This window comes from Neoarius graeffei, chromosome 16, assembly GCF_027579695.1.
Source record: "Neoarius graeffei isolate fNeoGra1 chromosome 16, fNeoGra1.pri, whole genome shotgun sequence".
Classification (NCBI taxonomy): domain Eukaryota; kingdom Metazoa; phylum Chordata; class Actinopteri; order Siluriformes; family Ariidae; genus Neoarius; species Neoarius graeffei.
In genome coordinates this window covers 26,035,405-26,059,917 of record NC_083584.1, presented here as the reverse complement: position 1 = coordinate 26,059,917, position 24,513 = coordinate 26,035,405, and the positions used below count along the sequence as shown (strand labels likewise).

The 24,513-nt window shown below is 41.2% G+C and overlaps 2 protein-coding genes across 4 annotated transcripts in view; one reads left to right on the top strand and one right to left on the bottom strand.

Moving 5' to 3' along the window:
* Positions 1 to 370, top strand: part of ints8 (integrator complex subunit 8) — a 50,014-nt gene extending 49,644 nt beyond the window's left edge. For all 3 annotated transcript variants that reach the window (XM_060942689.1, XM_060942690.1, XM_060942688.1), the window contains one exon: positions 200 to 370. In XM_060942689.1, the coding sequence (XP_060798672.1) occupies positions 200 to 316 (117 nt within the window). In that variant the 3' untranslated portion in view covers positions 317 to 370. The remainder of the gene's footprint in view (positions 1 to 199) is intronic.
* LOC132900539 (G1/S-specific cyclin-E2-like) lies at positions 187 to 23,953 on the bottom strand. Its single transcript, XM_060942696.1, has 12 exons — positions 23,871 to 23,953; positions 22,968 to 23,023; positions 22,813 to 22,879; positions 18,584 to 18,634; positions 15,623 to 15,753; positions 7,897 to 8,032; positions 7,399 to 7,545; positions 7,202 to 7,297; positions 6,921 to 7,055; positions 6,288 to 6,399; positions 3,905 to 4,062; positions 187 to 1,334 (listed from the first exon to the last, which is right to left on the bottom strand). The coding sequence occupies exons 2-12, from the start codon at positions 22,979 to 22,981 to the stop codon at positions 1,206 to 1,208; spliced, it is 1,176 nt and encodes a 391-aa protein (XP_060798679.1). The 5' UTR covers positions 22,982 to 23,023; positions 23,871 to 23,953; the 3' UTR covers positions 187 to 1,205.
* Between the last annotated feature and the right edge of the window lie 560 nt (positions 23,954 to 24,513).

Below are 24,513 nucleotides of genomic sequence, written 5' to 3'. Positions count from 1 at the left end.
TAGATAATTTATTGTACAGGAAACTTGATGTCAAGCTAATTTTGTAGTAATTATTTAATCCCCCCCTCCTTTTTTTTTTGCATGAAATACTGTAAATTATAAAGCAAATATGTATTGTAATGCATATTACGAAGATATCAAGCTGCTTTTGAGCACAAGTTAAAGACATGTGACTGATATTAAGCTGTTATTTGAACAGATCAAGGCTATCGGCCAGACGGAGCTCAACTCCAGTAACCCAGAGGAAGTTTTGCAGCTCGCTGCTCAGAAGAGAAAGAAGAAATTCCTTCAAGCCATGGCAAAACTTTACTTTTAAAGTAAATTCACAGCAAAAAACCCCACCCACAAATAAATACATTCAGTAACTCCAGTATTTTCCGCTGTAACTTTCTTTTACAAATATACACTATTGACCTGTGATCAAAATATTCATATTCACACTTATTTAAACAAAAAAAAAGGGGGGAGAGAGAGAGAGAGACGACGCGACTATCTGCTATTTTATAAAGCTAAACTCAACAGCACAGAACACCCAGGCCTAGCACTACATTATGACCAGTGTGTTAATGGATGCTGTCGAACTGATCTCAAACCTTCAATTGCTAATTTGGATCTTGGGTGGTAACAAATCAAAATTTAATAGCTATAGCAAAGTTGAAATAGGTTAATTCTGTACAAATTCATCGAATACTGTACATGCTTTACAAAATGATTTAAGAAAAAAAAAATCAGGCTCACAGGTGTTCAAATGTCAGAATTAAAAATTATACATAATATTTTAAGACACTGGTAACTTGGTTCTTTTACAGTACCATTACAGGTCATTTTAGTAGTTACATAGCATGGAATATTGCACATTATACGTGAATACAGATGGCTGGAATGGACAAGATTTAAAATCGTTACGTCTTCCAGGGTCACATTGGTTTCAAAAATATTTTAAAAAGTTCATCTTCTTAAGTCATCAAACTTTTTAATAAACTACTCTAGCAGTGATGCAAATAAAATCCCTGAGGATGTACTTTAATTATATCTTAGTGAATTATATCTATAGTAAAATTTTTTTTTTTGGGGTGAAGTGAAATGCAGTTCATAGAAGCTGAGTTTAAAAAAAAAAAAAAGTCAACCTTCCTATTCACATTATACAACATCTCATTCTCCCGCTCACTGTAGAATGAAGACTGTTTCAGCCTGGTGCGGTAGCTTTAGTGAAGAGAAGCACCGGCCAGACTGCAGCACTGATCTCTGTGTGCGCTGGATTTCTCTGTGCTGCTCGGTGGTGTCGGTGGTAAGATGCCATTTGTGCGACTAACGCGTTTTTGCTGCGCTTCATGCTGTCAAAACAAAACATGGTAAAATTGGTACAATAAATTTCACAATCGTATCGCAATAATTGGGTGATATGTGTGCCGTTATCATATGACTGTCATGATGATAAATTCACAGTGCACTTTTCTAATACTGTATACATAAGGTATTCCATGAAATTGAGCTGTACTGTATATGTGTGGATATACAAGCCATCTATAAGCCATGTACGACGAGATTGAGTGGAATCACTGTTTTATTCTATCCAGTCACTGGATTTTGAGAAATGGATCATTTTTATTTTTTTGCCAATTTGATACACTACCGTTCAAAAGTTTGGGGTCACCCAGACAATTGTGTTTTCCATGAAAAGTCACACTTATTTACCACCATAAGTTGTAAAACGAATAGAAAATATAGTCGAGACATTTTTCTGGCCATTTTGAGCATTTAATCGACCCCACAAATGTGATGCTCCAGAAACTCAATCTGCTCAAAGGAAGGTCAGTTTTATAGCTTCTCTAAAGAGCTCAACTGTTTTCAGCTGTGCTAACATGATTGTACAAGGGTTTTCTAATCATCCATTAGCCTTCTGAGGCAATGAGCAAACACATTGTACCATTAGAACACTGGAGTGAGAGTTGCTGGAAATGGGCCTCTATACACCTATGGAGATATTGCACCAAAAACCACACATTTGCAGCTAGAATAGTCATTTACCACATTAGCAATGTATAGAGTGGATTTCTGATTAGTTTAAAGTGATCTTCATTGAAAAGAACAGTGCTTTTCTTTCAAAAATAAGGACATTTCAAAGTGACCAAACTTTTGAACGGTAGTGTAAATAACTTGATACAAAACACCCGACAAAACAATTTCAGCTTAGAATGTAAACAAACCGGCGAAATGACAGTAGCAATTTGTGAAAAATGCTATTATTCCTGGGGGGTCATTCTTACCATCAAATACTTTTATTTCATATTTTGTTGCTTTTTTTTTTTGTAGGGGGTGGTGTTTTTGAGTAGAGTTTTTATTTCGTCCGTGGTTGGTTCAGCAACATCTCATTATCTGTAGCCGCTTTATCCTGTTCTACAGGGTCGCAGGCAAGCTGGAGCCTATCCCAGCTGACTACGGGCAAAAGGCGGGGTACACCCTGGACAAGTCGCCAGGTCATCACAGGGCTGACACATAGACACAGACAACCATTCACACTCACATTCACACCTACGGTCAATTTAGAGTCACCAGTTAACCTAACCTGCATGTCTTTGGACTGTGGGGGAAACCGGAGCACCCGGAGGAAACCCACGCGGACACGGGGAGAACATGCAAACTCCGCACAGAAAGGCCCTCGCTGGCCACGGGGCTCGAACCCGGACCTTCTTGCTGTGAGGCGACAGCACTAACCACTACACCACCGTGCCGCCCTGGTTCAGCAACATGATTTGCCATTTTCCATTTTTGGTGGTTGGCAAACCAACTTAAAGGTACATTGCTGATATCAACTAGGCTGGAGTGTGGAACAGGAGAAATTTTTTTTGGTGGGGGGGAGGAAGAACCTATATATCTGACTTGATGTGCGCCGGTAAGCGCGAGTTGGCCTAGTGTTTGGTGTGTTTGCCTCTCGATCAGGAGACTGCGAGTTCTACTTGCGGTTGGGTCATACCAAAGACTACCATAAAAATGGATGGATGAAGTGCGCCGCCATTTTCTCATCTCATTATCTCTAGCCGCTTTATCCTGTTCTACAGGGTCGTGGGCAAGCTGGAGCCCATCCCAGCGGACTACGGGCGAAAGGCGGGGTACACCCTGGACAAGTCACCAGGTCATCACAGGGCTGACACAGACAACCATTCACACTCACACCTACGGTCAATTTAGAGTCACCAGTTAACCTAACCTGCATGTCTTTGGACTGTGGGGGAAACCGGAGCACCCGGAGGAAACCCACGCGGACACGGGGAGAACATGCAAACTCCGCACAGAATGGCACTTGCTGGCCACGGGGCTCGAACCTGGACCTTCTTGCTGTGAGGCGACAGTGCTAACCACTACACCACCGTGCCACCCGCGCTGCCATTTTGTTGTTCTTTACTCGTGGTATATGAGCCAATTGGCTACTAGGCTATCAGAGTGCACGACTGCTCATATCCAGTGAATGTGGATAGAACAAATCATATCTTTAATTTTGGTTTTATTTTAGTAATTATGAACTGACTGAATACCTGCGCTTTAAAACTGTAAAATGTTCATTATTAATTTTTTTTTTTAAAGTGAAAAGGAGAATAATATTAAATCCACCATCCATTATCTAGATTGCTTATTAATCAGGGTCATGGGTGAGCTGGAACCAATCCCAGTTAACTTTGGGCAAAGAGGCTCAACAGGAAAAATCGCCCCAGTTCAGCTTCACTGCTCTCCATTAAAACCCTCGAGTGACTGTCCTCTCCTTACTGTTGAATGATTCCAGAGTTTACAGTACACGACGGCTAATGCTTACAGATTTTTTTTTTTTAAACAATAGATACTGCTCAAGCCTATCTATAGTAAAAACACTGCTAAAAATCTGGTTTGTCTATTTTCCATTGTAACTCACCAGCATGGAGAGGTAGTTGATGTGGGTCTGAATGTTGTGTCGGTCCTCGAAAGAGACTTTAGCAAAATTTTTAAGCTTTGCACTCTCGTAACCCATCATGGTCTCGACAATAGGAGCCATCCAGTTCACACAGCTCTCTACTGCCTCCCAGGTCAAACCTGCCACAGGAAGAAAAGGAGGTAAAAAAACAAAGTTGGTATAAAACACCACTTTATAACTATCAGCATTCCTCTATAACTAAACTTCATTATCAGCTAATGTGACACAAATATGAAACAGGACAGGAAGTCTGTATGCAGGTGATAGTTCATTACAGAAACCAGAATGGGAAAGTATGACTTGAGTAATATTTTTAGAAAGCATTTGGATCGGTTTCTTTCTTTCTCTTTTTCCCTTAATAAACAGACTATAGTTTCAAAAGGTGGTGGGAGACATGAGAAAGAGAGAGAACCTGAACTCCCTGAACCTTATGGAACTGATACACAGTACTTTTACCCCTTTTCAGCCAACAGAGGACTGGTTCCTTCTTGTTTGCGCATCAAATTTTGAACCTTTCTGAGCATTTCGACCAAAAATAAATTGATTCAGAACCTGAAAAGTCAGTTCCCAGCTGGAACCAAAATATAGCTGGTTTTTCCCAGTGTGAACTATGAGATCAGTGGGTGTGTCATTAGTTTGGCGAGGAAGCAGAGTGCAGCAATGGAGAACGCAACGGAAAAGGATACATCTTCAGCAAAAAATGGACCGAAAATAAATATCTCCAATAACGGAACAAAAGCTTGCAAGTAATCAATGCGCACTGCCATCATAGAAGAAGACACCTTTGTCACATGCACACTTCAAGCAGTGAAATTCATCCTTTGTATTTAACCCATCTGAAGCAGTGAACACACATGCGCACATACTCCGAGCAGTGGGCAGCCACACTACAGCGCCCGGGGAGCAGTCAGGGGTTCGGTACCTTGCTCAAGGGCACTTCAGCCCAAGGCCGCCCCACGTCAACCTAACCGCATGCTTTTGGACTGTGGGGGAAACCGGAGCACCCGTAGGAAACCCAGACAGACACGGGGAGAACATGCAAACTCCACACAGAAAGGCCTCGCCGGCTGCTGGGTTTGAATCCGGAACCTTCTTGCTGTGAGGCGACCGTGCTAACTACTATATAGGGGTGTGCAAAAATATCGATACGGCGATATATCGCGATACTTTGTCTTCCGATTCAATATCGATACTCAATTTGAATATCGATATTTTTTCAAATAATAAAATCATGTTTCAGACGGGTTGTAAATCCAATACGACTTCCGCACCTCCGCTCCGCGAGGTGTCGCTGTGCCGCTACCTCACTGCAAGGCACTCATCTTTTTTCCCCCGGCGGTTGCAGTGAGGAAAAAAAAACAGGCAAGCATGGCTGTTAACATAAACCTAGAGACGCCGCCGAACTTTAAGGCAGATGTTTGGAGGCACTTTGGATTCCAAAGGAAAGGAGAAAAAAAAAAAAAAAAAAAGTGAGCCGGACAAAGAGAATGCACTTTGCAAAACCCGTTTCGCTCCAATTAAATTAAGATGCTCCAATTAAGATGCCCACTGCACTTTTCAATGTGTTTCAGACAGTGTGTTGTTCCTGCAAAATAAGCACAAGTTAAATGTTCTCAGGTATATGTTCTCAAGTTTACAAAGAACAAATTGATATTAGTGTTAGCGCTGAAATGTATGTGCAGTCTGCAGTGCAAGTTTTAAGTTTTCATAAAACAATTTGATTCTGCTTGTTAAGCAGCACTGATGTGTCCATGCTTACAGAAAAGTTGATAATACTAGCACAGAAATGGGAATTTTCTGTATGTTGTAGTGAAGCAACTCTTGGTTTTGCCAGCAGTAGAATAGAGACAAATATATGTCTGGCAAGAGTGTGTAGTTATGTATGTGAAATGTAATTTTACAGTGGTCAATAAATTCTGATTTTCTTCAGTGACACAGATATTGTGATGTGGTTGAAATTTCTTGCAATATATCGATTATCGCAGAATCGCTGTGGGCAAAATATCGCCATAGTATCGTATCGTGAGGTATCTGGTGATACCCAGCCCTACTACTACACCACCATGCCGCCCTTACTGTTTACTCCTGTTGTGAATTGTGCAACGCCCTGTTCATGACGCATCCTTGAGGACAATGGTGTCATTCAAAACTGGTGAAAACATGGGCCAGTTCGCTCGCTGGCACCAAGGATCAAAGAACCCTGAACAGACCCGGGTCAAGAGCCCATTCCCTGTTGGTCGAAAAGGGGTATTTGAGTACCACCTAAGCTACAATTTAGTGAACTCTAGAAATTCCACACACAGAGAGGGGGGGCAGAAAGTGAAATTATAAAAGGTTTTCTTACCTGATACTTTTTGTACGATTTCAAAAGATATAAAGTGGCAAAAGGCAGCTGCGGCCAGCACGCCATATTTAAACTCCAGTGAGTCGATATCAAGGATGCACAAATCTAAAAGCTGAGGGAAAAGCAAAACTGTCTGAGCAGTTGGTAAAGGCATATAAACGTGTATGGTATGCGTAGCAGCCTGGGAAAACCCTTCACGTAGTGGGGGAGTCATTTTCTACTATCTATAGTGCGACAGTCTTTCCAGAACTGAAATACATCTGTTTTGCATGGACTTCAGTTAGCATTTTAACTTCCACCAAAAGTGAGATTTCATTTCACCAGTGACAGAGGAGCGTCTTCACAGATGTTATCTGGTTACGAAGTGAATTGATTAAGCTTGTGACATTCACTGTGTGGGGAAATCATACTTACCTAGCAAGGTTTGAGAGAGACCTTTAAGCAGACTAACCCTTTTTTTTTTTTTTTTTAAACCACCATGTTTGCTAAACTGGCTCCTCACCCGACGTGATCTTTGTGAGAACTTAGATGTCGCAACATCCGAAGGGTTTTCCCAGACCGCCACACGGATATAAATGTGTAGGACCGCAGTAAATAAATAAACACATTCTTCAAAATGAGCAGTGTTTATACCTGTGTAATCTGTATGTACGTCTCTTGGGAAAACTGTGGCACCAGTAGATTAGTGAAATCATACACTGAGGCCATCTGTATGTAAAGCTTCATCCACGAAACAACAGTTTCAGGACACAGGTCCCAATTTAATGCCTGTTCAACACATGAACATGTCATGCATAAATTTAACAAGATACTATTTCCCATATAAATACTTATTCCTCGTCTATAGCTGCATTGATGTAATTTCAGCATACGGTAAATGCACGTACTGTACGAGTAGACTGATGAATACATACTTTTAACATAATAAGCTCCATTTGCAGGATTTCCTCTTCAAGACATGCGCCGTCTGTGACGTAGGCCAACTCCGTCAGTTTGGGTGGATAAATTTCCTGAATGAAAACGCACCATTTAGACCTTATTCTTCTCCTTGAAACAGTGAAACGCAACAGCTTCAAACAAACAGTTACTCGTTCTCCAGCTCAGCCTTTACCTCGATTTTGGAGGCGATGAAGAGAGCTGTGATGCCGATGAGCTGCAGCCGCTCCTTTTCCGTGTCGTCCTGGGTGAGCATGAATCGGTCAAAGAAGTCCTGCGCCAGGTAGAACGTCTGTCTGTGAAGCAGATAAGCCTCACATACCTAAAGGGAGGTAAAATTGTATCCCATTACGTGTGATATCCCCCCCCCGGGTTTGCAAAGCACAATGCACATCAGTCACGTAATTTCCAGAAAGCCGGTCAAAGTTAACTTTTATCGGACATGGACGAAAACATCATGGAGGACGGAGTGCTGGTAAATACTGAGAAATCAGTCTAAATCTTTTAGTCAATAAAAGTAGAGATATAAAATAGCTTAATCCAGTCTACAGAGTTAAATGAAACTCTAAAGGAAGGCAGTTACCAGAGTGAGGAAAGTAAGTCCAGACCTGCCAATGGATACTGAAGGATTATCAACGTTTTAACAAAACTGGGATATTTATAGCATGTTTACCTCCATGAGCCAGTCGAGTAGAACTGCTCTCATTTTGGGCTGGAGTCTCGGATGCGTCTCCAAACAGGTATTACTGTGTTTATACTTCGTCTCCTTACTCAGCATGTTAACCCACACGTCCTCCGAACTCCCCCAGCTACAAGAACAAAAGCAAGAAAAGAGAAACACGCAATTAAAGATGTATTTTTATTGGCCAGATTTTTAAAACCGGTTTAATTCTTCATCCTGATTCTCACCCACAACAGACTCTCGCATTAAGAGCAATAAATGAAGACTACATTGTGCTCTATTTACAGCACAATGTAGTAGTGTATATGTGTAAAATGCTCTGAAAGCAACACCAATAAATCTATGTTCCTATTGTGACCTTGTAAATGACAAATTGCCATTAAGAAGCAAGCAGTAGTAACAATAAGTGTGCGTTTTACATATATTTAGAGATGAAAGTGGAGCAAAGAAAAAAATCCTGAACTTTTGAAAGTCAAACTTAGGCCCTGTCCACACGGCAACGGATTCAGGTGAATCTGATAAAATTGTTTATCATTTCGGCCTGGCGTCCACACGGCACCGGGGTTTTGGGTGCCCCAAAACAAAATCTTTTGAGAACGGGTTCCAGAGTGAAAAAATCTGGCAACGGCGCCGTTGCGAAGTCGTCTGGATGAGTAGAACGGATTTGTTTACGATGATGTCACAACCACATGTGCTTCACGCCGGGTAGAAGTGTAACGAACTCGATGCGAGTGGTCAACAAATCCTATAACTTGGTTCATGAAACACGCTTACAAAATATTTTCACTGTGAATATTTATTGTGGTGGCACGGTGGTGTAGTGGTTAGCGCTGTCGCCTCACAGCAAGAAGGTCCTGGGTTCGAGCCCCGGGGTCGGCGAGGGCCTTTCTGTGTGGAGTTTGCATGTTCTCCCCGTGTCCGTGTGGGTTTCCTCCAGGTGCTCCGGTTTCCCCCACAGTCCAAAGACATGCAGGTTAGGTTAACTGGTGACTCTAAATTCACCGTAGGTGTGAATGGTTGTCTGTGTCTATGTGACAGCCCTGTGATGACCTGGCGACTTGTCCAGGGTGTACCCCGCCTTTCGCCCGTAGTCAGCTGGGATAGGCTCCAGCTTGCCTGCGACCCTGTAGAAGGATAAAGCGGCTAGAGATAATGAGATGAGATATTTATTGTGTAATGGTGCAGTGAGAGAGAGAGAGAGAATAGCCCTTAGGGCACAGTCAATCCCGCCAGCAAAAATAGGGGAAAAAAAAAATGGAGCGATCTCACCTCTTCAGATGTTTATTCCGGACCATTAAAAGAATTCTGGAGGATATCAGAATGTTGGCGTACCGGCTTCCATCTACCCCCGTTCATTCCTCTTTCCGTGTCTCCATTCAAAAACCGAGCACGTGATTTAAAGGGACTATATCCATAGGATAGGGAGTGAGAAAGTGTGTGCGTGTGACAGTGATAGTCACTGTGCGCAGTTATGCGCATGCGTCTACTTCTATTGTTCTGGTGTCTCCGATGGGACCGTCTTACAGCGCACGTAGAGGTGTGGCATGTGTATTGCATCGTTTTCAGCAAGCGTTGCATTGCCATATGAACCTGGTATTTTACTGATCCGTTGCCCATGTGGACGTAATATTTAAAAAAAAAAATAAATCAAAAATCTCGTTGCCGTTGTCGTGTGGATGTAGCCTAAGATGGGGGGCTACGTCCCCCGAAAAAGTTTTAATAACATGCAAAACCCTGCATTCTAGTGCATTTTAGTACTTATTTTTCACTAAAACAAGTTATAACTTTTAAGCCTTTTTCTTTCATATACATTAATGATTAACATGTCAAAAAATATCACATTTAATCCCCCTAGTTAATGAGTAATTTTCAGGAGTGCATTTAGAAAACGCGGTGATTTTCCTGCTACACAGTTCATTACTTTGAAAAATATCAGACAGTTGAAGGTAAACTCAGCAAAATCCCAAAACAGTACTGTTAAAAAGTAAATGTCTGTTAGTTTCTAAAGCTTTCAGGTTTCAATGATGGGGACAGTGATAAACGAGGCTCAATCTTTCAGTAGAGTTGTGCGTTTGCGTAAGCTAAAGTGAACTAAACATTTCCAATTCATATTTATGCGAGTTGAAGCCAATTGTTTACATTAGTTCGTATTGTCTGTAAATTTAAACACCAATGAATACCAAATTTCTCATATAAATCAGGGGCGTAGCTAGGATTTTTCAGGGTGTGTGTCACACGCTGACTGGCAGCCTGAGTGCATTATGTAACAAAAAATAAATTACCATTGCTAGTTTTAGGCAGCTTAGAAACCGGCTCTTCCATTATTGCTGTTTCTTCCACGTTTTCTTGATGTTCTAGAAACGGCACTAAAACTTCGCTTCGAAACCACAAAATGCAACTTTGATGGAAAAAAATATATATAATAAATTGCTTACCTCTCTTCACGTCGAAAGAAGGAGGAAAGTTTCGCTTGTTTCGACATGGCGAATTATTAACACGAGGAAATACTTGTAATTCGCAACTAAAAAGACTGCAGCTACACTGGCAGCTTGAACATGCTTTCTACTGTGATCATGTTGTGCTTGCGGAGAACGGTGTCAGTCCTGCGCGCCTTCGCTCGTGCACCTGAAGGTGCGCCTTGGGCGTGCGTGCCTAACGAGCTCTGGCACGCACGCTGTTAACAAAGAACACCTGTCTTTAATCAATGAACTATGTTTGGGCTATTAAAGGACTGCGCCCATGCAAGGACGATGCAAAGTATTACGCCGCATCTAGGAACGCGAAAAATCAGAAAAATAAAATTTCTCCATTCAGGAAACCGGAGATTTTCAAGAGTTTTGTCAAATATCTGGATTTCCGGGTAAATCCGGAAGACTTTCATCTATATATATTTAGTGTAAATACACAGGTGGTTATAGGAAATTGCGTGTGCTGATTGGTTGAGAAATTCGGACCATTTCCTGATAATCGCTTGAAACGACTCAGGAAAACAGCGGCCAATCGCTTCATCACCGTAAGTGAGGAAGAATTATCAATCATGAGAGAAAATGCTGTTCCAAAAAGCACTAAAGATTTGTATTTATACAACCCCATTTCCATAAAAAGTTGGAATAGTTTCCAAAATGCAATAAAACAAAAAATCTGTGATTTGTTCATTTGTGCGAACCTTTATTTAACTGACAAAAGCACAAAGAAAAGATTTTCAATTGTTTTACTGACCAACTTAATTGTATTTTGTAAATATAAACGAAGTTAGAATTTGATGGCTGCAACACACCGGCATTATTACCGCTGTATTACCTCACTTCATCTTTAATAACACTTTTTAATCGTATGGGAACTGAGGACACTAATTGTTGCAGTTTTTCAATTGGAATTTTTGTCCATTCTTGCTCGATACAAGACTTCAGCTGCTCAACAGTCCATGGTTGCTGCGGTCTGATTCTCCTCTTCATGATGCCAAATACATACACTCTCAATAAGAGACAGATCTGGACTGGCAGCAGGCCAGTCAAACACATGCACTCTGTCTATGAAGCCATGCTGTTATAACCCATGCAGAATGAGGCCTGGCACAGTCCTGCTTAAATAAGCATGGACTTCCCAGTAAGAGACGTTGCCTTGATAAATTCCTCTAAATTCCCAATATATCAAATGGTACCTTCATGCACATGCAGCTCACCCATGCCGTGGACACTGATGCACCCCATACTATCACAGATGCTGGCTTTTGCACCTTTCTCTGAGAACAAACTGGATGGCCGTGTTCACCTTTAGCACAGAGAACTCAATGTCTGGTTTTCCTGAAAACAAGCTGAAATGTGACTCATCTGACCACAGCACACATTTCCACTGTCTTTCGGTACATCTGAGAGGAGTTCGAGCCCAGAGAAATCGGTGTTGTTGCATAGAATTGATGAATGGCTTCCTCCTTGTGCAGTACAGGTTCAGCTTGTATTTCTGGATGCAGCAGCTGGCTGTGTTAAGTGACAACAGTTTCCCGAAGTACTCCTGAGCCAATGTGGCTATATTTGTCACATTTGCATGACGGTTTCTCAGGCAGTGCTGTTTGAGGGCTCGAAGGTCACGCACATTCAACAGTGGTTTCCGACCTTGCCCTTTACGCACTGAGATGCCTCGGAGTTCTTTGAATCTTTTCACAATATTATGTACTGTAGATTTTGAAAGATCTCAAGTCTCATTCATTCATCCCATTATCTCTAGCCACTTTATCCTGGTCTAGCGTTGAGAAATGTTCTTTTTAAATTGACCAACAATTCTCTTACGAATTTTGTCACAAAGGGGTGAGCCACAACCAATCTTTGCTTGCAAACACTGAGCCTTTGGTGCACGCTCCTTTTATACCCAATCATGTTACCAATTAACCTACTTATTGTGGAATCTTCCAATATGGTGTTACTTGAATAGCCGATGAACTTTTCAGGTCTTATTTTTAGAAGGAGCCTTTATTTTGTCACATGCACACTCAAGTACAGTGAAATTCATCCTCTGCATTTAACCCATCTGAAGCAGTGAACACACACCCAGAGCAGTGGGCAGCTATGCTACAGCAGTTGGGGGTTATGTACCTTGCTCAAGGGCACTTCAGCCCAAGGCCGCCCCATGTTAATAACCTAAACACATGTGGGGGAAACTGGAGCACCCGGAGGAAACCCACACAGACATGGGGAGAACATGCAAACTCCACACAGAAAGGCCTCCTTTGGCTACCGGGCTCAAACCCAGAACCTTCTTGCTGTGAGGCGACAGTGCTAACCACTACACCACCGTGCCGCCTCTGTCCCAACTTTTTTTTGTGTTACGGCCATCAAATTCTAACTTCATTTATATTTACAATTTAGTTGGTCAGTAAAAATACTGAAAATCTTTCCTTTGTACTTTTGTCAGTTAAATAAAGGTTCACATGAATTAACATGTCACAATTTTTTTTCTTTTTTTTTTTTTAAATTGCATTTTGGAAAATATCCCAACTTTTCTGGAAATGGGGTTGTACTAAAACAATTATCCGTCTCATGCTCAGTGAATAATAACCTCAATTTCGTGTCGGCTATTCTAAGCCTAAAGTCCTTTCCTGTGCCATATGGCACCGCTGATCTCAAATTCTGTAGCCCTCGGCCTCTCGCCTATTACATAGCTAGGGTTACAGTGGGGGGCTAGTCCTCTGGTAACTGCGAGAGTTTAACTCCCCACTCGCATCTGTATTGCAGCGTGCCTTGCCAGACGGCAGTAGGTACCATTTTTATGATGGTCTTTGGTATGACCTGACTGTAGAACTCGCGATCTTCCGATCGAGAGGTGGACACGCTAAACACTAGGCCAACTCGCGGTTCGTGTTGGCTATTATTCACCGATATTCACTTTGCCTTCAGCAAATAATTTTTATATATATATATATATATATATATATATATATATATATATATATATATATATATATATATATATGCGCTTTGGGGAACTGCGTATCCAGTTCTGGAACTGGGGTGGGTTTCCTAAAAGCATCATAGTACAAAGATCGTTAAATGGTAGCGCGAGCATCACAATGAACACTCTCTCCTAGTTAAGATGATCTTAGCTTTAAGAGGCTTTTGGGAAACCCATCCCTGGTCAATAATCAGAGTCCTTTATCTACTATGATATTTTTATTGAATAAACACTAAAGTTGCTTCTTTAGCATACACAGGTTAGATTTTTCAGCCATGTTTTGTATTACTTGTCATCTGGTTGAAAGCATAAATTATTCGCGTGTACTTTTGCAAATTAGACCTAATGTCCATTCTTCAAAATACTCTATTCATAGACAGTGACAAAGATGATTTGTTTGCACACGTGTGGGTGTATTTATTTTAGATAGATCTGTTTTGACAGTTTGTCATGGTGACATCACGGCACAGCACTTAAGTCCAAAGTCAACCAAAGGCTTTTTCAGGAGGCACATTAAATTTATCTAGACTGAGACATGGTTTGGTTAAAGAGATAAAGTCTTAAATCATGCTACTTTTTTTTGGGGGGGGGGCAATAATTTCACAGAAATTACTCTTCTAAGCAATTTATTGACAGGCCACATTCGGTGACCTAAACCAGGGCTTTTCAAAGTGTGGGGCGCGCGCCCCCCCCCGGGGGGCGCTAGAGTTATTCGGGGGGGGGGGCTGCAACGTGAGGAAAATAAACCAGAATAAGTTACTACTGCGGACATTTAGCGAACTTCAGCTAGCCTTTGCCAGAGGCAAAATGGATCGATTTTTAGTACCTAAAGCTACAGTGAGTGAGGAGACAGAGTCTGGGCCAAGCAAAAAAACAGAGCCTCCAGGATGTTGCGATTTGCAACTTCAACGCAAATTCAACCAATCCCCACAAATTCAGGGCGGTGTTCCAATTATATCCAATCACCGCAACTTTCCCGCAAATTTGACCAATCATTGGCGTCGTCTTGAGGTGACGTCGACAAACTACCTTCCGCCTTACTTCCGTGTATACGTTCAAGAGAAGCAGCATGCGTGCAGTGTTGCCAGATTGGGCGGTTTCAAGTGCATTTTGGCGGGTTTTGAACATATTTTGGGCTGGAAAATGTCAGCAGTATCTGGCAACATTGCATGATGTGCGAGTCAGTGTTTATGTAGGCTTAAATTCTGTTACTGAAAGTGTGTTATGTTTACAGTGAAGGACTGTGTGCACTTTACATTTTTTTTTTTTTACTTAATACAAGAAATTAATGGATGCCAACATTTTTGCCAAAATGGTATTTTATTTTCCATTGTTTAGGCAGCTTCAGCATCATACTGTGAGATTCTGTTCAAATTGTTTTTTTTCTTCTATGAAGCCTGAGCCATTTATTTTATTAGTTTATAATTGTTTAATTTAGTCTTCAGGAGAGACTGCCTGCACACAGTACTAGTATTAATAGTTTTTTTTCTTACATGAAAGCTGAGGCATTTATATTATATTTTAAGGTAACTTCATGTTGTGCTGAGAGGTTCTATGCACTTTAACTTTTGAACCAACAGGTGCATTTGGATAAGTAAAGCCTATTTTTCTGCATTTTTGTAGTCCTGGTAATCTTTTATATTGGTAAAGATGCTTATAGGACCATTTCTCAGTGTCTTTTTTTTTATCAATAGTTTTTCAGTAATAACTTAATATTTAACATATCACTCAATTTTAATCACAAAAAGAGAAAATCGCAACAATTTCTCGCAACTTTCACTTCCTCCCGCAATGTCATCGCAACAAAAACCTAAAAAAACACCGCAACTTTCATCACAATTTTTTGGAAAACCCCCGCAACATCAGACATTTTAGCCCGCAACAATCACAAAAAAGGCCCGCGGAATCCTGGGGGGGACTGGAAAAAGAAGGAAGTATGACCACGATTATTTAAAGTTTGGATTTTCATGGACTGGATCTGAAGATGCTCCACTGCCACAGTGTGTTGTCTGCCAAGAGGTGCTAGCTAACGATGCTATGAGATGTTTAAAATGTGTAAAACAAGATGTTTAAAAAGCACAGATGTTTAAAATGTGAAAAAGAAAAAAATGTGTACAACAGCCATTTTTTAAAAATACGAATGGAACATTAAGTATAGCAACAACAAAACTTGTGGGGGGGCGCTGTTGTTTATTTGCTCTCCGAGGGGGGGCTGACTCTCCCACACTTTGAAAACCCCTGACCTAAACTATAAAGTAGTGTTAGGACTGACCTGAGTCCGGGCAGAGGAGATGGTCTAGAACATTGGGACAAGCCTGGCCGATCAATTGCATCATGAAGCCCATTCACCGGGGTTTCAGAGATGACTTCAGCTTTGCACGTTCCCTCTTGGGCCAAGAGGTTCTAAAATGAAGATATACATGAGAATAATAATCAAAATATAGAAGCAGATTAAAGGAGGAGATTGTTTGCAACACTGATTGTGGTTTTATGCCAGACTGGGATCATTTTGGACAGGACTGTTGGTGGAAAAAGCTAAGCAGTTTCTGTGCATGTATTTTTTTTAAAAGCTAGTTTAAAATAGCCTGCAGCCACCAAGATGTTATTTTAAAGCAAATAACAGAACTTGAATTCTGCATGCATTGACAATGGAAAACAAAGTGAAAGTGTAAGCACAGACAGAGTATATACGATGTACAGAAATATGCTATAGTGAAAACTAGAGAGATATTACAGCAACTCAGGTCAGTATGTTTTTGGCGTAGGTAGAAGAGAGTCTACATTATCATATAGAGGCAAACACTAGTCTAAAATGTGAATCAAGGACTATACGTAGTTTTAAGTAAAGAAAGATGGGACGTCAGAGAAAAGAAAGACATTCATGCATTTTCAAGTAAAGTTGAGTCATCAGGACAGATAAAACTGAGGTATTTAGCAAAAACATCCAGTATAACCAAAAACTCCAAGTTAATGGTGAGGAGGTGTGCTTTTTTTTTTGGGATGATTTCGAGTATTTTGGCTCGCATGTATCAGGCAGTCTGGCTGATTTTAAAGTGGCATACAGTGGTGCTTGAAAGTTTGTGAACCCTTTAGAATTTTCTATATTTCTGCATAAATATGATCTAAAACATCATCAGATTTTCACACAAGTCCTAAAAGTAGATAAAGAGAACCCCGTTAAACAAATGAGACAAAAATATTATACTTGCTCATTTATTTATTGAGGAAAATGATCCAATATTACATATCTGTGAGTGGCAAAAGTATGTGAACCTTTGCTTTCAGTATCTGGTGTGACCCCCTTGTGCAGCAATAACTGCAACTAAACGTTTCCAGTAACTGTTGATCAGTCCTGCACACCGGCTTGGAGGAATTTTAGCCCATTCCTCCATACAGAACACCTTCAACACTGGGATGTTGGTGGGTTTCCTCACATGAACTGCTCGCTTCAGGTCCTTCCACAACATTTTGATTAGATTAAGGTCAGGACTTTGACTTGGCCATTCCAAAACATTAACTTTATTCTTCTTTAACCATTCTTTGGTAGAACGACTTGTGTGCTTAGGGTCGTTGTCTTGCTGCATGACCCACCTTCTCTTGAGATTCAGTTCATGGACAGATGTCCTGACATTTTCCTTTAGAATTTGCTGGTATAATTCAAAATTCATTGTTCCATCAATGATGGCAAGCCATCCTGGCCCAGATGCAGCAAAACAGGCCCAAACCACGATACTACCACCACCATGTTTCACAGATGGGATAAGGTTCTTATACTAGAATGCAGTGTCTTCCTTTCTCCAAACATAACACTTCTCATTTAAACCAAAAATTTATATTTTGGTCTCATCCGTCCACAAAACATTTTTCCAATAGCCTTCCGGCTTGTCCACATGATCTTTAGCAAACTGCAGATGAGCAGCAATGTTATTTTTGGAGAGCAGTGGCTTTCTCCTTGCAACCCTGCCATGCACACCATTGTTGTTCAGTGTTCTCCTGATGGTGGACTAATGAACATTAGCCAATGTGAGAGAGGCCTTCAGTTGCTTAGAAGTTACCCTGGGGTCCTTTGTGACCTCGCCAGCTATTACACACCTTGCTCTTGGAGTGATCTTTGTTGGTCGACCACTCCTGGGGAGGGTAACAATGGTCTTGAATTTCCTCCATTTGTACACAGTCTGTGATTGTGGATTGGTGGAGTCCAAACTCTTTAGAGATGGTTTTGTAACCTTTTCCAGCCTGATGAGCATCAACAACACTTTTTCTAAGATCCTCAGAAATCTCCTTTGTTCGTGCCATGATACACTTCCACAAACATGTGTTGTGAAGATCAGACTTTGATAGATCCCTGTTCTTTAAATAAAACAGGGTGCCCACTCACACCTGATTGTCATCCCATTGATTGAAAACACCTGACTCTAATTTCACCTTCAAATTAACTGCTAATCCTAGAGGTTCACATACTTTTGCCACTCACAGATATGCAATATTGGATCATTTTCCTCAATAAATAAATGACCAAGTATAATATTTTTGTCTCATTTGTTTAACTGGGTTCTCTTTATCTAATTTTAAGATTTGTGTGAAACTCTGATGATGTTTTAGGTCATATTTATGCAGAAATATAGAAAATTCTAAAGGGTTCACAAACTTTCAAGCACCACTGTAATAGCAAAGTCTGGGGTGCCTTCTAGACCCTCAAAAGGTTTTGGAAGTGAAAAGTCGACATCAAACTGAAGAGCTCATTGTTTAAAATATCAGTTCTCCCGAGTGGTGAAAGAGAGACAGTTTCGCTGGTTGGGTCGCCAGCTCCAGCAGCCCAGGAAGGATCTAATAGCAAAGTTGTGGATTCCAGAACATGGTTGAGGGATTAGGACGCCCTACCCAAATTACACTGCACAAATATTATACCTGGACTCTGGAGTAACCCACTGAATGGACTTTACAAAGTGGCAGAGGACCGTGCAGCTTGGGAGAAGGCTGTGGCTGCCAGCCTGTGGAACATGGCCTCCGTGATCAGACACCCGAGACAAGTAAAGCAGTTACTTGAGTCTTCACCACCCCCTTGACCACTTTAACTATATTATGGAGCTGTGTCATATACCACAAACACCGGGGCTAGTTTCAGGTAGTTTAAAAAAAAAAATACTTTCAGGCCAGAAATATTGCTTGGACATGGCAACCCTGACACTGATTCTAATGAGGATATTTATTCAGCATTTTACGAGTCACATACCTGAGTTTCACAATTTAGCCTTTTGGTCAGGGCTTTCTTCCTGTTGCATTGCTGTAAACATGAAGAAATTGGTTAAGAGCAACAATCAATGATTCAAGTCAATATACAGCACTGTGTAAAAGTCTTAAGCACTCTATTTGTTATAGATTTTATTTTACGACTTCTACGTTATCGAGTTCGTACAAAAACATTAGATTTCCAAACATTAGTTTTCCAGCACAAAATTAAACATCACAGAAAAATGTTGGTGCGTCAGTAAAGAAAGCAATATATGTATACGTGGTAGAGTGGATACCTCCACCCGGCCACAAACACCAAAATCGAATATTAATCCTAAAGCCGTACAATAAATTTAATCAAAATGCATCCATTGCTTTTTGAGTTACATTGGGAACAGACAAAAATCCTGGATCCACATTCGTATCTGGATTTGGATCAAAATCTAACCGATTGTTCCTTGGCTCATGTTTCATCAATATCCGTTCACTACTTTTTAAAGTTATGTTGGGGACAAAAACAAAAAGCGAAAACAAAACATAACCTCCTCCAAAAAAAAAAAAAAAAAATGGCGGAGATAAATAATGAAGGCTGATGGGTTTTGCTGCAAAAATAAGTAGTACGTACGACGATCAAAAAGTCTCCTGAAGAACCGTGGCTTGTTTTGCAAGATGCTCAGCAAAACTTACCAGATAATTACTTTGTAAAACCTTTTTTTCTTTTAAAGAAAAGGGTCATGTCTGTGAAGATTCTCAGTCATCCAGGTCATAGTAAACTGTGGGTGGTAAAAGAGAGCAACTGGACTTGCTTGAAGGACGCCCTACCCAATATAAATATCTTCAAGCAAGTCCAGTTGCTCTCTTTGACCACCCAAAGAAAAGGGTCATCACACCAAATATTGTCTTCATTTCATTTGTTACTGTTTATTGTAAATAGTTGGGTGGCACGGTGGTGTAGTGATTAGCATGGTCGCCTCACAGCAAGAAGGTTCTGGGTTCAAACCCAGCGGCCGGCGAGGGCCTTTCTGTGCGGAGTTTGCATGTTCTCCCCGTGTCTGCGTGGGTTTCGTCCGGGTGCTCCGGTTTCCTCCACAGTCCAAAGACATGCGGTTAGGTTAATATGGGACGGCCTTGGGCTGAGGTGCCCTTGAGCGAGGCACCTAACTCCCAACTGCTCCCCGGTGTCACGGTCTGATCGTGTGCTGGTATAAGTTTACCATGCGCAGACCGATTTTTTTTTTTTTTTTCCCGGTCAACTTCCGGGAAGTCTAAATTTACCATTTCTTGCTGCGATTTTGTACCGAGCATTTCAACACATTTGTGGACTAATAGAACGCGAATTGTGACATATGATTATCAGTAGACAAGCTGTTGAATATGGATGAGGAAACAATCATTTCCCAGTCACAAAATGAAGCTCAGCAAAACACAGTCCAAAGAGGGACGAGACCAGCGATTCGCCATTTTCAAAAGAAAGACTCAATTCGGGTGGCACGGTGGTGTAGTGGTTAGCGCTGTCGCCTCACAGCAAGAAGGTCTGGGTTCGAGCCCCGTGGCCAGCGAGGGCCTTTCTGTGCGGAGTTTGCATGTTCTCCCCGTGTCCGCGTGGGTTTCCTCCGGGTGCTCCGGTTTCCCCCACAATCCAAAGACATGCAGGTTAGGTTAACTGGTGACTCTAAATTGACCGTAGGTGTGAATGTGAGTGTGAATGGTTGTCTGTGTCAGCCCTGTGATGACCTGGCGACTTGTCCAGGGTGTACCCCGCCTTTCGCCCGTAGTCAGCTGGGATAGGCTCCAGCTTGCCTGCAACCCTGTAGAACAGGATAAAGCGGCTACAGATAATGAGATGAGATGACCCAATTCTGACTAGGTCCAATGACAGGAGTCTAATTATACCAAGTTGGTAAATTTGACAGAATAACTATATTATAATCATGATAAGTCTCACTCAAACAAATCAATATTCATCAAGATAAAGTGAAAATTTATTTGTAGATCAAGTATGATCATAAATCTCCTATCATACTGGGCTGGTAAATTCTGACTAGGCCCGATGACAGCAGTCTAATTATACCAAGTTGGTAAATTTGAGAGAATAACTGAATTATAATCATGAGGAGTCTTACTTAAATCAATATTCATCAAGATAAAGTGTAAATAATTCAAGTATGAACATAAATCTCATATTAGGCTGGTAAACTCAGACTAGTTGGTAAATTTATACTGTGGTAAGGTTAGACCGTGGCTGCTACAGTATAAATTTACCTGATAAATTCAGACCGTGACAGCGGGCGCTGTTCGCATGGCTGCCCACTGCTCTGGGTACACTACCGTTCAAAAGTTTGGGGTCACTTTGAAATGTCCTTATTTTTGAAAGAAAAGCACTGTTCTTTTCAATGAAGATCACTTTAAACTAATCAGAAATCCACTCTATACATTGCTAATGTGGTAAATGACTATTCTAGCTGCAAATGTCTGGTTTTTGGTGCAATATCTCCATAGGTGTATAGAGGCCCATTTCCAGCAACTCTCACTCCAGTGTTCTAATGGTACAATGTGTTTGCTCATTGCCTCAGAAGGCTAATGGATGATTAGAAAACCCTTGTACAATCATGTTAGCACAGCTGAAAACAGTTGAGCTCTTTAGAGAAGCTATAAAACTGACCTTCCTTTGAGCAGATTGAGTTTCTAGAGCATCACATTTGTGGGGTCGATTAAAGGGGAACAGAGGGCAATATATAGAGTAAATATAACAATAAAACACACATTAACGAACCTTATTCAAGACTTACAAAAGTTTTTTGTTCTAAGGTTGGAAAGTTATAGTGTTTTGAAAGTAGCTCGAGCAAACTATTTCCGCAGTTTGAACAGCCCGCCATGATATTAATTTTATCCAATCAGAATGCACGTTCATTTTCTCTGTGCAACACTCATGACGTATGTATGTGCCCAGTTGTGTTGGCTCATTGAGGTTGGGAATAGCACGTGTGAAATACCTGTTTCTGCCTCTTGCGACGATTTCGCAAGTCCACGGGTGGCGCCTATCTCATTGCAGCAAATAAATTCTGCTGGACTCGTGAGCAACTCCACGTTACATTTTCCGCACGAGCACCACGCCGTGTCACCTGCACGCAGACGCTCTGCCCCACGCTCGCCATGCCCATGGTCAGCATCAGTCTCATCCTCGCCGTCACCCGAGCTTTCTTCTCTTATTTCATCACCGGAGTCGAGAGTACCTCTCCTAGGTTCAAACTGGTACCCTTCTAAGCCTTAGCCTGCTTGCAGTGTGTCTTGCGGGATCTCTTCGTATGATTCGACAGAGCTGTCGCTTTCACTTGATGCGCCCGACGCCATGATTACACGCTTATCTCCTCTATTTCGGAGAGTTCCGCTAGTGCAGTGGGTAGCGCCGACGTCACGGTCTTTTAAAAATGGCGACTCTTGTGCAGTTTAGCGTATAAAGTATTATATTTACAATTACCAAGATGGGCGGCACGGTGGTGTAGTGGTTAGCGCTGTCGCCTCACAGCAAGAAGGTCCTGGGTTCGAGCCCCGTGGCCGGCGAGGGCCTTTCTGTGTGGAGTTTGCATGTTCTCCCCGTGTCCGCGTGGGTTTCCTCCGGGTGCTCCGGTTTCCCCCACAGTCCAAAGACATGCAGGTTAGGTTAACTGGTGACTCTAAATTGACCGTAGGTGTGAATGTGAGTGTGAATGGTTGTCTGTGTCTATGTGTCAGCCCTGTGATGACCTGGCGACTTGTCCAGGGTGTACCCCGCCTTTCGCCCGTAGTCAGCTGGGATAGGCTCCAGCTTGCCTGCGACCCTGTAGAACAGGATAAAGCAGCTAGAGATAATGAGATGAGATTACCAAGATATTTCGTTGTTTTCTAGTATATAAATTTGATAGAATACTTAAGAATACGTTACTTTGTCACATCAGCAACTGTATATATTATATTTGGTACCCCTTTAAATGCTCAAAATGGCCAGAAAAATGTCTTGACTGTATTTTCTATTCATTTTACAACTTATGGTGGGAAATAAAAGTGTGACTTTTCATGGAAAACACAAAAAATTGTCTGGGTGACCCCAAACTTTTGAACGGTAGTGTATGTGTGTGATGAATAAAAGTTGTGTGTTCTTTAGTTTATTATTTTGGATCTACAGCATCTTTGCTTGACAGCATTTGTAAGACACAGGTACTGTTCCTAAAACAAGAATTAAAGTGTACAAACCTTCTTGATTTTTGTTATCTTGTCTGTATGAGTGGCTCCATTTTCGTTTTTAGCTTGAAGGCGTCCACTGCAAAGCAGGAGGGGGGAAGAGTTTCACAGACGCACAGCTTAACTACTCACAAACAGTATTAAGAGTTTCCCAAGCTGCTTCTTACCTTCGTCTGGTCATTATGCTGTAGATCAGATTGTAATGCTGTATATTCCTGGTTTTCTGAAAGAAGGAAACACACATATATATTTTATTTATATTAATGCTATAAGGACGGTCCAATGAAAGTGCAGATAAAGTTAGCTTTGTGAAACCAAGCTAGCCGCCAGGAACAATAGCAAGCACACGGCGCCATTTAACCTTAATATTCATACTTCAGAGTCATCTGGACTTAAATAACCTACATTAGTGTTTAGTTGGGTAGTATGTGAGTATCTTAGTGGTGTTTTGTTGCCAGTTTGAAGTGAAGAAAAGAGATAGTTTAGTAGTTTCTGTGCAGTTCCGACAAGAGGTACGCGCCAAAATAAAGCCGGGCTTTTTGCAAACACAGGAACCAGGGTTTTATCAACAATAAATATACATCTGGAGCACAGATATGCTCCATTTATAAGATCTGCCACGACATATATAAAGCCTAGCTGCAAAAATACATTAAAATATACATGCAAACACATGATAGTTTTATATAAGTATAATTTGTTTCCCACCACTCATCATCATCATCATCATCATCATCCCTCCAAATCTTCAGCAAATACTTTCACCCTCCATCCAACTTTTCTAATCTCGGTTAACATTCGTGTCATTTCTATATATATATATTAAAAATAATCCATGCACGCATTTATTTGTTGCATTTTGCACACACAAACACTTGCAGCTCATTAGCTTAGGAGCTACTTAGCCAGCTCCAAGAGTCATCCTGTTATTACAGATTACTGACACAAATCGCTCTGCATTCCCGACTAACACGCATTTAGAAATCTATTACAGAAATAAGATTATTTTAAGCATTAGCTCGATGCAGTATAATAAGCAGATGGTGCAGAAATAAACTTCCTGATCTTACCTTTTAGCTCAGTTTGAAATGAAGTGAACGTCTCGCGCCGGCGCCAACACTTTATATACAGGGGAGGCACTTGGCTGCTACTGCGCATGCGCTGTCCCGCGTTTATATTTACATTTTAGCAGGGTTGAGCGTTATGAACGTGAATAACAAGTTTATAACGTGCAGTGAGCGATAACTTGCTCTTATTTCAACGTTTATGACTAATTATAACACAACACTGATATGAGTTTCCAGCGGTGAGCCTTTAAACAAAGCGATTATTATAATTATTATTACTTTTTTAATTATATTTCTGAGTCCTGCTCTAATTAAAACAACTACGTCGTGAAACCGCCACGTTACACATTTAACCCTTACTTTAAAATAAAATTAAATTAAACGTAATTGTACTTATCTATGCGTTGTTAAAAGTACTGCTGTCATTTAACTTCCGGAGTAGGAGGAGTTAAAGTCATACGGACCAATCTATGAACAGGTAACAAGTAGGCGGGGTTTTTATCTGCACAAGCAAATGTCTGTAGGACAGTAGGAGTGGCTTGGAGCTACATTGACCAATGACGTAGCGAGTTTCTATGGCCACGTGCGTTTCGCTGAGAATGTAAACAAACTTCGAGATCCACGTGGAAGAGTGAAAAGCTGAAGA